The sequence below is a fragment of the Tribolium madens genome, unplaced genomic scaffold (assembly GCF_015345945.1).
Source record: "Tribolium madens isolate multiple individuals breed KSU strain unplaced genomic scaffold, Tmad_KSU_1.1 Scaffold_91;HRSCAF=231;Tcas5.2_LG7, whole genome shotgun sequence".
NCBI lineage: Eukaryota > Metazoa > Arthropoda > Insecta > Coleoptera > Tenebrionidae > Tribolium > Tribolium madens.
The window spans coordinates 1,938,892-1,953,562 of NW_025401063.1; the positions used below are offsets into that span (position 1 = coordinate 1,938,892).

Genomic DNA, 14,671 nt, shown 5'->3' on the forward strand with positions numbered 1-14,671 from the left:
GGAAATAAATTAATAAATGTTTAAAGGTTGTAAAGGAGCGGTGCCAAAAAATTTTTTATTTTAATTAATTGTTTAAACTTTTGAGATTATGATACTAATCATTTTTTTCTTAAATAAAGACGGTTTTTTATTTATTTTTTTACAAAGATATGTTTATGCATTTTATTATTTTGTAAATACAAAAACAAACAAATAGTTGCAATTATTATCTACGTAAACATTACCCTCCCTACAATTGTAATTTTTATTTGGAAAATAAAGCAAAATGACGACGCCATAGCAATGAGATAAAAGAAGGCGTGCTTACCACTGATGGTCGGTCTTAACATACCACCCCATGGCCGGTGGAAGAAAGTTTTGACAATAGATAATGTTTATAATTTTTTTAACGTAAATTGTAACATTTTCAATAAATATTTTTGTACATTTGTAAAATGCATAAACATATCTTTGTAAAACAATAAATAAAAAACCGTTTTTATTTAAGAAAAAAATTATTAGTATGGTAATCTCAAAAGTTTAAACAATTAATTAAAATAAAAAATATTTTGGCATTGCTCCTTTACAAACTTTGAACATTTATTAATTTATTTACAAAAAAACTCTTAGTTTACTCAAAAAAATTCTTTAATTCTTGTAAGTCAAACATTTTTTTAACAAAAAAGTGTGAGGTTTACAAAAAAAAATTTTTGCATGGCAACAATTCTTGTAACAAGCTCGTTGTCTAAAAAAAAATTGTGGTAGGTTTCCATTAAAAAAAAGAAACAATGTTACTACATATATTTATTTCGTAGGTATAAACAAATAGTTAATATTCAAAAAAAAAATTTGAATAGCATTTTTATTGCGAGTGCACACCTATAAATTTATTTGCCAAAAAATTTGATAGTTTCGCCAGAATAATATCGTTTCCAGACTTTTGGAACACCCTATACAATACTTATTATAATAATAATATACAATAATTCTGTGTTGCCAACAGAACATTTCGCACCTTCCAGCTTCCCGTTATTAACCAAAAGCGAGTTGTTGGACTTCTTGGAGGAGTTTCTGGAGATTTGGCTGTGTGAGGGCGACGAATCGGTGCTTTTTTTCCCCAAGACTTCATGGCAGGAGTACGAAGTGTGTGTGACGGTCAACATGGGGTGCACAGTCCCTGAAATTCCCTCTCGAAAATCGCATTTTCGTGGGGGTTCACTCACCTGTTTTGCCTCGAGTGGAACAATCGCTGTCTGAACGGTGGTGACCTAGGAGTTTTTCCCCGAAACCGTGGATCTTCTCCACGAGCATTTCGCCGTAAGTCGTAGCTTTCTCCGCCGAGAGTTGGCTTTTGGTTTCGATGGGTTCGCCGATGGAGTTGACGTTGGGTGTGGAACCTGATTATGGTTTTGGGGGTAAAAGGGGTGCTACGACAATGGGGCGCATCCACCATTTTTAGTACGGGTTAATTGCGAAGGGAGAGGGTTAAAAATGCAGAGAAAAGCTGTTTTGGTCCGATCAGAGTCGCCTTTGAAGATATGAAATTTGACATTTTGCAATGTAGCCACCTTAATTTTAAAATCATAGGCCACTTCATTGAAATTCAATAGAAGGAACTTGAAACAAAATTGTTTATTATTTCATACAAAAGAATAAATAAATAAATAATAAATAATGTTTTACATTTATTTTATTCCTGTTGTATAAATAAAGGTTGTAAGTATTTCTTGTATTTTTTGTTTTATTTGTTTATTGTTTTTTATTTTTCTTCAAAAGTCTATTGCTTTCTAAAACAAGTATAAATTTGAAAAAAACTTTGAAAGAAAATATATGAAACAAGATATAGAATATAAAAAAGAATATAAATATAAAAAGAATAAAACAGAAAATTATTTATTTTGAATAAAAGAGAGTAAAAGACAAAAAAGTAATGATAATTTTAGAAAGAAAAAAGTATGAAAAAAAGACGAAAAAATAGACAAAAGAAATAAGAACATAAAGAGAAAAGAAAAGAAGAAGAAAGAAGAAAAACACAAGAGGGTATCGTAATAGAGAGAGAAGAAATTTGATGAAAAAATTAAGAAATTCGACAAAGTATAAAAATAAAGAAAATAACATAATACACAGCAATGATTTTTATTTAAAAAAAAATTACAATCAATGTACAGGGTGGAGCACTTTAGTATTTAGAAATTGAATTTTTTAATGTCACGTGACCTTTGAATGTTTCCCAACAAACAGCTGCATTCAATTGATAATCTCTTGTTTTTTTGTTATCAATAAAGCAAATATGAGTAAAGAAAGTGATTTTTTTGTTTTTATTAAAAAGTAAAAAATTAAATGTAAAAAATTGCAAAATAAGGGTAGTATGACAATACCTTTTTTGTGCCATTTCTTTAAAGTAAAAAAGTACAAAAATACACAGGGTGATTTATCTAAACTTGTCCTTACTGTCATCTTTTGCAATTAACTTGTATTTTGTAATATTCCCAACTTAATTTTTAAAATTATAATTAAATACAGGGTGGCTTTTCAAAAATTTTACAAGTGTTTTTTTTTCCATATAACTAATTTTGACTGACATATTACTTTTTTCATCGCCAAATTGTCGAAAATTAAACATATCGACTACAATTACTTGATTGTTAAAATACAATAGTTTGTATGATCGACTATGAAAAATGAAAAAAATTAAGAAACGAAAGGGATAGACAGGTAGAGAAATAAAGAATAAAGAAAATGAGTAAAATTAATTCACTTAATTTCAAAGATGGGAAAATAAAAAAATGCAAAAATTTATATTAAAAAAGTAAATTAAATTGAAAAAAATAGAAGGAAAAAATACCACAAAAGAAATAAAAAACAAAGTAATAAAACAGAAATTCATTCAATATTATTGAAAAAAAAACAAAATAAAAAAGTTTGAAATACAGAAACACAGAGAAATGGTAAGAAATAAAATTAGAGAGAAAATAAAAAAAGGAAAAACATGAAAAAAGCTCAGAAAAAAAGAAGACAGAAGAGAAATATAAAAGATGGTGTAAAAAGACTGAAAAATCAAAATAATTTACTAAATGATATTTTTGAAAAAAAAAAAAGTTTTTTTCTTGTTTTTTGACTTTTAAGTATGTTATTCATTTAGCATTTCAACATACTTCTTCCAAATAATATAATTCCTAATTGGCAAATGGTAATAATCTGTCAAATAAGATTGACGTTTGATTGACAAACGTAGAAAAATTTGATGCAAAAAAGGACCTAAAGCTTTGTTATTAACTTATGTATGCTTTCAAATGAATTTCTAATCAAACTCTAAAATTAAGTTGGCAACATGAACTGTCAAATTTAAATGTCACACTTTTATAGTCAATTGGACCTAAAGCTTTGTTATCAACTTATGTATGCTTTCAAATGAATTTCTAATCAAACTCTAAAATTAAGTTGGCAACATGAACTGTCAAATTTAAATGTCACACTTTTATAGTCAATTGTCATTCACTTCGAGGGGCGGCTGCTGGCACGGCCGTCACCTGACACTCTCTAGTGTCTCCAATATTCAGTGTTGCCAACTTAATTATTTCAAAGTCACAGGTCACTTGATCCGAAATTTATTTGAATGTAATGTACAATATTTCAGTTAGTTAAATATGGCTTTGGGTGTTATTTCTGGTAAACTGACTCGAATAATAGATGATACAAGGTATTAACTCTCAATTCGCAATTTCTAGTTAAATTTGCGTTAATTACATGGATTTGAATGTCAGTCAAATCCGCTTAGTAACAGTTCAAAACACGGAAAATTGTTAATTATGAAAAAAGCAATCAAAAACTAAAATTTCGCTCAATTAGACACGATTAATGGTAGATTATGAGCCATTCTCCCGGCGCATCTACCATTTTACTCCCCCAAATCCCGATTTAATTTAAGATGTTTCTGTGATAAATTGTTGTTGTTTGCAGTAACAAAAAGTGTTTGTTTCGTAGAGCTTAAGTCGCGGCTTAAACTTCTCGAAAGTACGGTAAACAAAAAACAAGAGATTTAAGTGAGTCGTGCGACGTTTTAATGTTTTTAATTCCTTTAAGGTTAGTCACACAAGAGTCGTAAACTTTGTACAATTCGATTTCAATTAAGTCGCAACAGCCCCAATTATTTCCATATTACTTGGCATAACGAGCAAACACAGAGTTGGCGCAATTTAGAAAGACATTAAATCGAACATGGTTTAATATCGTCGTAAACTCGCGCAATTTCCGGTGAAAATTGCTCGTAAAAACTACCGACAAAATGTAAACATGCAAAATGGCCCCCCGTGAACCCCCGAGTTTAATCTTGTTTGGCAGGGACAAAGGCGGGGTCCTTAGATAAGCAAATGAGGGATTAGGACGGCTCTGCCCCTCAACAATACAATTTCTCGGCCTTTACATCTTGTAAACACAAGATTACGAAGCCGGCGCCATTTTAAAAATGGCGTCCTAGCTCCGTAATGAATACTAATCGCTTTTGTTGAGATTAGAAACTTGTAAAATGGTTACCTTTGTTATGAGAAGTGATAGGAGCGCAAGCAGTGGTGGAACTAAGTACGGCCATTTCTTTAAACGCTTTACCTTCGACTTTTACCCCTTTACGAACAAATGAGAGGAAAAGATGGCGGCAGAGCTCTTCCGAAGTCGTCACCTCCAGGAACGTGTCGAGGAATTTGCGAAAACCGTCGTAGTCGATGTCCTGAAACAAAAGAAAAATAAAAAATTAACAATTTCACATTTAAAAAATATTAATTAATTGACAAAAATACTTAGTTGTAAAGTTTGCTGTAAATAAATGGAAGAATAAAAAAAAAGAAAAAAACATCAGGAAATGAAAAAGAAATGAGACAAAATTAACTAGAATGAAAATGAAGTTTATTTTTTACTCAATGTTAAAGAGTGCTTTTATCAACTAATTTTAGTAGATAAAGGAGTCTTTTATCGTCTAGTGAAATGAAGGGATTTTTACCTACTGTTTATATTTTATCAACTAATTTCAGTAGATAAAGCAGTCTTTTAGCGACTAGTGAAATAAAGTCACTTTTATCTACTGTTTATATTTAAGAAATTCTGATAGGTGAGTACAAAGTAAAACAAAATATTATACACGACCTTTATCGTTTTGTATAATAAATAACTATTATTGAAAGTTTAAGAAAAAAAAATCGAGTTAAGCAATTTTTTTCTGATTTCTATTATAGTCAAAAAGACAAAAAAAAAATAGAAAGTCAAGTAAATATTTTGACTTAAATTTTTATATTTATTTTTATCTTTTTATCGTTCTTATATCCCTGTATCAGTTTCTTTTACTGTCTTCTCTATATCTGTCTTTATTTTATTATTTTTCTCAAACATTTTTTTGACGATTCCTTTGTTTTTCTCTGTTTATTTATATTTTATCTCTCTTTTGACTTCTTCAATGCAAGCTAGTATTTTTCTGTTTTTCCTTTGAAACTAAGTGATTTTTTTGTTTTATTTTTTATGATGAGTTTTCATCTACTTTTTTTTTCAACCTATTTTTGACCATTTCTTATTTTTTTCATAGTGTTTATTGGCTATTACTTCATACTACATTCGTTTGTTTTTGTTCTTTCATTTTTTCTGTAACATTAAATTCTGTAACATTTTAGTTTATTATCTTCTCTTCCAGTTTTTTCTCCTTAAGTTGTTTTCCACAATTTCGTCCTCTTTTCTCGCAGTTTTTCTTTCCTGAATATAAATTAAAGTAATATAAAAAATGTGATCGTATTTTGAGAACGAAATTTTGTTTTGTGTTGTTGAATTATGCAACTTCTTTGTCAAAATTGCAAATTATGTAAGTAACAATTTTTTTTTGAAAAAATTAAAAATAAAGTAGATAGTTGTAATCCTTATCATAACCTTAATGAAAAAACCATTTTTTATAGTAGGTTAAAATAGTAAAAAATAAAAAAAATGGTACAAAAAACAAAAGAAAATAAAAAAATATATATTTTTCACATTTTTACTTTACTTTATCATTCATTATCATCATTCATTAGTTTTTCCAAAAAATAAATAGTTTAAGCAAAAAAACGTTTGGTTTCATACTTTTTATTCATTGGCACGTGTTTTTTCATGTATTTTATTTCTAAATATAAAGAAAAAAAAAGAGCAGAATGTAAAACAAAAAAATCATTTTTTCTTACAAAAAAAGAGAAAAGAAGAACACAAGAGTGTAGTCTATAGTGATAATTATTATAAACATAGGTCCGCAAAGTAATAGAATATTTTTAACACCTTGTACAATTATAAATAAGTGCGCATTTTTTTACATAGATAAACACCCCCTAAACTCTATCTTTTCCTGGGCTAATAACAGAATTATTCTAAAACAATTATCACAAATTTTCTCGATAAATATTTGTCGTAGAGCACTGATCTTTTTTGTATATGATAGAAAATTAAATTTTCTTTCCAACGGTACCAAATATAAGAAGTTATTACCAAAAAGTCCGGAGTTATTGGCAGTAGAGCGCTCCGGGTGCTAAAAATCGCCCAAAATTTCGACAAAAATCGAAAAAATTAAAAACTTCAAAATTGTCCATTTGCACTCTTGGGGGTTCAAAAGACTTAATAAAGCACAAAAACATTGAAATTGTCGGCAGCGGTGGTGGCTCAGCGGCATAAGGTCCCGCTTTCCAGCAGGTAGGTCCCGAGTTCGAGCCCCAGTCAAATCGGCAATTTTTCTCAAATTCAAATTCAAATATAATTCAAATAAATGTCAAAAGAGGGCGGGCGCATAAGAGCGCGATCTTTAAAAACATGTGCACATGTTCTAATAAGTATAAGAGAGAAAGCGCACAATACTAACTAAAACTAAAACCAATAGATGGCGGGCGAATAAGAGCGCGAACTTTAAAACAAATATCTACAAAAGTGAAAATAGTGTAAAAAGTTAATAGTATATAAATAAATAAGTAAACAAAAGGTAAGTTAAAAGTAATATAAATGAAAGGTAAGTTTTGCATTAAAAATTAAGATTTTTTTTTATTAATTATTGATAAAGAAGGACGAAATTTTATAAAAAATTAAGGTATTCGACAAGGTGAAGGTAATTTTGAAAGACTTGTAGAAAACTGAAGAAATGAAAATGAATAAACAGAGAAAAAAAGAATAAAGAAAATGACGTGGAGTAAGTTGACTTACTCTCAAAAATGAAAAATAAAAAAAGAAGAATGCAAACATATAAAGTATTAAAGAAAGCAATTTAAATTAAACGAATCGAAGGAAAAAATTTACCACAAATACAATAAAAGCCAAAGTAATAAAAGTTCATACAAAATTAATAGAAAAAACAAAATGAAAATGTTTAAAATAGAACAACACAGAGAAATGAGAAAAAATAAAAAGAGAAGGAAAAATGTGAAAAAGGGATAAATTCAGAAAAAAAAGAAGACAGAAGGAAAAATCACAAGATAGTACAAAGTGAAAGAAAAAGAATATAAAAAATCAAAATCAAATTAAAAAAAAATACTGAACGATATTTTGAAAAAAATATACTTCTGTTCTTGTTACTTGTTTTATTTTTCTAAGCCTTTCTCTTCTTTATTTTTGTGTTGTTTCTTTGTTATTATTCATTTTATTTTGCTTCATTAAAGGAGAAATATATTCTTCTCTTTCTATTTCTTCTATTTCTTAAGACACACTTTTTGTGTAAATAAATAAATCAAAAGTAAAACCACCGGGTAACTGTAAATGATTTTTTACTTCAAGTTGGTATCAAATTCAAAATTTTAGTTTGGCAAGATTGTCATTCAAATTCAAACATCGAACTTTTATAGGCAATTGTCATTCATTACAAATTAGAAGATTATTAGTAATTCAATGTTGCCAATAGATTTTTTGTCACAAACAATTATAGTCACCCGGTAGATTGTTTTCTAACAAGTTTTAATTTTGTCTTTCTGATTTTTCTCCTGTTTTTGAATAAATTTCTGTTTTGTTCTTTTATATCCTTTATTTTTCTTTCGGTTTTTGAGTTTAAATAATTCGCAACTTTTTTAATTAGTTATTAAGTGAAATTTATTAAAACGTAGCCCCCGGTGTCTTTCCCATTTCAGTAATAAATAAGTTAAAACGCTTGACTCTAATTTCAGTCTTGAGGAAAAAACGTGTAATTGCAAATCTAATTAGACAGATTCGTCGAGAGTTGAATTAATAAAAGTTTCAAATTGTAAGATCTTTAAAGATTTGTCTTCACTTTAAAATATTTTCCCCAACTTTGAAACCTCAACTGTAATAAATTTTTAAATAAGTGAAAGCTTTCCTGCACTCCCATTTCCGCTTTATCGTCACCTATTGTCAGAAGTGATATTTCCTGTATGTTAACAAGTAAAGTATTTGCGATATTGCGAACCTGACCCCATTTCGCGTTAGCTTCAAGACATAGTGAGAGTTCTCGCAAACCGAATGCAACTTTCCGTCTCTCCCCCTCAACTTTTGCAACAACTCTACCTATTAGTCTGTCGCTAATTTCGCCATAAATCGATCAGAGTTGGCCCTGCGCCAGCCATTTCGTCCATCACATCGAAATTAAATCGAATTGTCGGTGTAACCGAATCGGTTCCACTATTGACAGTTTCAATCTCGAAGGGCGGCCTTAATGCTCCTCGATAACAGATTGCTAATTTAGCCACCGAAGTGGCTTCATGATTACGTTTTTATCGATGTTTGAGTCGAGCTCCGTTTAATCTCCTCTTATGAATTCAATTTGCTCGGAGGAAAACACTTATTTGCCGAAATATTGATGGCGGCTGGGTTTTTCATAAAGGGCGCGATGTCTTATTCATAAAATTGCTCGGATTTTTCAAACAACCCGCCGTGAATAAGTCATTTTAATGCGAGACAGGGCAACACGAAATAAAATTTTCGATCAAAGTGGCCTCTGAGGTTGGAATTAAGTTGGCAACATTGAATAGTGTGCACGCAAATTTCAAGTAGGCCATGAAATGTTAGTTTGGCAACACTGGCTGTCAAAATCAAACGTCATAATTTTATAGTCAATTGTCATTGATTTCTGACGGACCTTCACTGGCATAGCCGTCACGTGACATTGAATGTAGTTTTTATCGCAAAATAGTCTAGTATTTTGTTTTTAATTAAAAAAAAATGCGTTTGTTAGTGTTTTTTATTCTTAGAAATTAATAAAAATAGTTTAATTTAACTTTGAAAAAGTCACTTAAAAATATTGTTACAAACAATGCAAAAACAGTCGAACAATAAATCTAATTAAAATCCCAGAAACATCTAAAAAATCTGAGAAATATAAAATAACATATTCTACAGGTTCGTAAACGTGTTTAAGAGTTTTTTAATTATCAAAAAGAAAAGTTTAAAAAAAAATTCACTGGTTAGTATATTATACTGAAAGATCAAAAATATTGTTTGAGTTGTCAATTGGCAACATTGAATGAAGTAGAAGCAATGGAATTGTAATTTTTGTCGTCAACTACGAGTGTGCTATGAAATCTTAATTTGGCAACATTGATTATGAAATAGAAACGTCACAATTTTGGGATTTCAAGCGCCAAAGACACAAGAAATAAAATCTTAATTTGGCAATTTCGAAACTTTTGCTTATATTTTTGAAATGTATTTTTTTGCAAAATGGTACAGATCTTTGATTGTATGTAATTTTTAAAAAAGAAAAACGTTATATTTTGTTATTTTTAGAAAGTTAGAAATGAATTAAAAGTCCGTTTATTTAACTTAGCAAAACTCACTTTAAAAATGTTGTTATAAACAACGCAAAAAGTGAATAAAAACGCCATTTGAGCAAAATTTTAGCTTTAAACATCTTCATAAACGTGTCTAAGAGTTTTTAATTACCAAAAATAAAAGTTTTTCTTAAAAATAAATTAAATAAGTTACTGGGCGATCGAAAATATTATTTGAATTGGCAACAAAGCTATGTTGTCGGGACTGTAACTTAAATTAAATTGGCAACATTGAATGATGAAAAAGCACTGAATAATTGTTGTGATTTTTGTTGTCAAGTATGCTATGAAATCTTATTCGGCAACACTGACTACGAAATATAAACGTCACAATTCTGAGATTTCCGGCGTCAAAGGCATACAAGAAATAAAATTTTCCATCAAAATGCCTTCTGAGATTGAAATAAGTTGGCAACATTGAATAATAAGGAGTTAGAGAGTAAATTCCAAGTAGGCCATGCAATCGTAATTTGGCAACACTGACTGTCAAATTCAAACGTCATAATTTTATAGTCAATTGTCATTTACTTCCGACGGGCGTCTCCTGGCATAGCCGTCACTTGACGGAATTTCGAAACTTTTGCTTATATTTTTGAAATGTATTTTTTGCAAAATGGTCCAGATATTTGATTGTATCTAATTTTTAAAAAAGTAGAGCGTTATATTTTGTTATTCTTAGAAAGTTAGAAAAGAATTAAAGGTTCGTTTATTTAACTTTGCAAAACTCACTTTAAAGATATTATAAACAATGCAAAAAATGAATAATAAACACAGTTTGAGCCAAATTTTAGCTTTAAATATCTTCTACAGGTTGGTAAACGTGTCAAAGAGTTTTTAATTATCATAAATAAATTAAATAAGTTATTGGTTGGTATATACTGGGCGATCAGAAATGTTATTTGAATTGCCAACAAAGCTATGTTGTCGGAGTCTGTGACTTAAATTAAATTGGCAACATTAAATGATGTAAAAGCACCGAATAATTGTTGTGATTTTTGTCGTCAAGTATTCGGAAATTCACAATTTCCCATCAAAATGCCTTCTGAGGTTGACATTAAGTTGGCAACATTGAATAATATGGAGTTAAGGTGTAAATATCAAGTAGGCCATGCAATCTTAATTTGGCAACACTGACTGTCGAATTCAAACGTCACAATTTTATAGTCAATTGTCATTCACTTCCGACGGGCGTCCGCTGGCCTAGCCGCCACTTGGCTTTGGTTAATTATTTTTAAAATGCAGTTTTTATCTCAAAATGGTCTAGTACTTTGTTCGCAATAACGTAATCAACCCTTGGAGGGTTGCCCCAAATAGCTCTTTGTGTCCCTTTGGGGTTGTTTAGTTAGTTTGATGATCACGGTCTCGACATAGTGATCCAGTTTCCCGTGAAAAACGCTTAAAAAAGTCGGTTTTTGTGCAAATCCGGTCTCATAGCAATTACGTTGCACATTTCGAACGCCGTTCAATTAAATGAAAAACGTAATAATGGTGGTAGTGGTCCAACATGTTGCGGAAAATCCGTACATATTTCATGGAAAATGCTCGAGGTTAGCATGCAAATTTCGGCCATTGTGGAGGGATTTGGCCCTCGAGCTTTATTAAATATTTAAGAGCAATGTTGACCATTATTAAATCATAATTTAGGCCTGACGTCAAAAAATAAAAATAAACTCGTGAAATATTTAATCCGCTTTTGGAGAATTCCGTTTCGGGCATTAGCCGTTTTCATTAAAAAGCATGAAAAGCTTTGCACCTTTGTGAAAACTCTTGCGAAAAAGAAATTTATTTTTCGCGAAGTGTCTGTCAAATATGAATGGAATTGTGGCGTCTTTTACCGGAGTTGGAAGCTTTGACGCAACCTACAGAAGGGAGATTGTGTCATTGAGGCACATATTGCATTCGAGATCGCAATTTCCGACACAAACCAACCTTGGCAAAAGTTAAGAACAACCTAAAGTAAAACAATAGTATATTAAGTTATTAAGAGTAAAAGTAAACGTTTATTTTGCCAAACGTAGTGAGGCAAATAATTCAGCTGAGCCACAAAAACTCACTTTTACTCCAAATAACATATACTATTTTATTAGCAAACGTTCAGATCGAAAGTAAAGAGCAATACAATAATTAGCAAGTAAATGAACAAAATAGTATCGAAATTTGTGTTAAGATTTTCAAAAGTGTTAATTTAAGTAGTGCAGTTAGTAGTGTAAAACGTCGAATGCTGATGATCTATAATGTCCCTCTCCAGAAATTGCTGAAGCAGCAAAAGAGATAAGAAAGAGACAATATTGGTAGATGTCATCGTAAAAAACAGAATTTTTTACTCTATGGCTGAAAGGTAAGATTTCACTTGTGACATTTAATTAGAAAAAGGTCACTTTTGCGACGATTGCGGATAAAATAAATCATAGAACAAATATGTTTTCTTCTGGAAATCGTAGTAATTTCTACTTTTTTTACTTTCAGTTCAACATCTTTTTCTATTCATTTCCCATTTACTTTTTGTTGTTTTTTTATTTTTTTAATAACGTTCTTGAAATTTATTTTATTTTTTTGTTTCTTTGACATTAAATCAGTTTATATTTTTTTAATTTTGCATCATTCTTTTCTTTAATATCTGCAGTTTTGCTCTCAAATCTTCTCTTTATTTATATTTTGTTTGTTATTTATTTCTTTGTACATTGTTACATCCATCTCGCTCTTCTTATGTCGTTCTGCTTCATCGGCTTTAATTAAATTTCTGATTTACTTTTTAAATGAGATAAAACTAATGCATTTAAAATAAGAAAGAAAGTGGACTAGTGAGTTAAACGTGCACATAACTCACAAAAAGAGAAAAAAACAAAAAAGAAATTCAAAAAAAAAATTAAAATGAAAAATAAGTAAGTAAGAATAAAACCAAAAATCACTTGTGTGTCAAAGAAAATGAAGAAGAATACAAAAAGAAGAAATACAAGGAAAGAAGGGAAACGAAGTAATTGTGAAAAAATGCTTTATAAGAAGTAAAAAACAAAACAACATAAAAAATGAAATAGTAACAGAAAAGAAAATAGATAAGAGTGGAAAAAGTTGGAATGAAAACAAAAAGAAATGAGGAAATAAAGAAAAAAGGTAACAAAAAATTTAAAAATTATGATATCAAACATAGTATGTAGTTGCGCGACTTTTCGTCTTTTTTTACTTTAAAAAACAGAAAAAAATCTGAAACACAAAATTTTTTCTTTTTCTTCTTAAACTTACGAAATATCCAGATAAAAAATTGAAAAATCGCATTGTTTTAAATATTGTTATGAAAAATAGCGAAATGAAAAAAGAATGAAGTAGAGTAAAACTAATTTTAATTCTTATTGTCAATAACTAGGGAAAGTGGAAAAATGGATCTCAAATAAAAAAAACAAACACATAAACAAAAGGTAATAAAAAATGTCAATAAATACAACAGTATTTGAGACCAAAAAAGTAACTAATTGATAAATAAAAGACAGTAAGAAAGAGTAAAAGAAGTGAAAAACAAATTAAAAAAATATTAAAATGAAAAATAATTAAGTAATAAAAAAAAACAAAAATCACGTGTGTGTTAAAGAAAATGAGAAAGAATACAAGACTAGTGAAAAAGCAAAAGTACAAAGAAGAAATATAAGGAAAGGAAGACAACGAAAAAATTGTAAAAAAAATGTTCTAAAAGAAGTAAAAAACGAAACAAGATAAAAAATAAAATAGTAGTAAATAGGTACAGAAATAGGGAAGACAATAGATAAGACTGAAAAAAGTTGGAATGAGAACATAAAAGAAATGAGGAAAGAAAAAAAAAATAACAAAAAATTTTAAAATTTTGAATGCAAACATATTTGCGCGACTTTTCGTCTTTTTTGTCTATTTCACTAAAAAAACAGAAAAAAAATTTGAAACCCAAAATTTTTTCTTTTTCTTATTAAACTTACGAAATATCCAGATAGAAAAATTGAAAAATCGCTTTGTTTTAAATATTGTTATGAAAAATAGAAAAATGAAAAAAGAATAAAGTAGAGTAAAACTAATTTTAATTCTTATTGTCAAACACTACGGAAAGTGGAAAAATGGATCTTAAACAAAAAAACAAGAACATAAACAAAAGGAAATAAAAAATGTCAATAAATATAACAAGAGTGGAGGCCAAAAAAGTGAGTAATTGATAAATAAAAGACAGTAAAAAAGAGTAAAAAAAAATGAAAATGAAAAATAATTAAGTAATAATAAAACCAAAAATCACGTGTGTGTCAAAGAAAATGAAAAAAATAATACAAGACTGTAGTGACAAAGCAAAAGTACAAAGAACAAATATAAGGAAAGGAAGACAACGAAGGAATTGTGAAAAAATGTTTTAAAAGAAGTAAAAAAACAAAACAAGATAAAAAATAACACAGTAGTAAATAGATACAGACAATAGATAAGAGTGGAAAAAGTTGGAATGAGAACATAAAAGAAATGAGGAAAGAAAGAAAATAGATAACAAATTTTTAAATTTTGAAAGCGAACGTAGCGAAACCCAATTTTTTTTCTTTTTCTTCTTAAACTTACAAAATATCAAGATAGAAAAATTAAAAAATCGCTTTGTTATGAAAAATAGAAAAATAAAAAAAGAATGAAGTAGAGTAAAACAATTTTAATTCTTATTGTCAAACACTACGGAAAGTGGAAAAATGGTTCTCAAATAAAAAAACAAAAACATAATCAAAACGAAATAAAAAATGTCAATAAATACAGGAGTGGAGACCAAAAAAGTGAGAAATTGATAAATAAAAGACAGTAAAAAAGAGTCAAATAAGTGAAAAACAAATTGAAAACAAATTGAAAAAAATTAAAATAAAAAATAATTAAGTAATAATAAAACCAAAAATCAGGTGTGTGTCAAAGAAAATGAAAAAAATAGTACAAGACTGTAGTGACAAAGC

At 28.9% G+C, this 14,671-nt stretch overlaps 1 protein-coding gene across 1 annotated transcript in view; it reads right to left on the bottom strand.

Annotated features, from left to right (window-relative positions):
* Positions 1 to 14,671, bottom strand: part of LOC123011364 (diacylglycerol kinase 1) — a 99,330-nt gene that overhangs the window by 22,360 nt on the left and 62,299 nt on the right. Inside the window, exons 4-6 of the mRNA XM_044408761.1 lie at positions 4,513 to 4,702; positions 1,203 to 1,376; positions 995 to 1,156 (exon numbers count right to left, since the gene is read on the bottom strand). Of these exons, the coding sequence (XP_044264696.1) occupies positions 995 to 1,156; positions 1,203 to 1,376; positions 4,513 to 4,702 (526 nt within the window). The remainder of the gene's footprint in view (positions 1 to 994; positions 1,157 to 1,202; positions 1,377 to 4,512; positions 4,703 to 14,671) is intronic.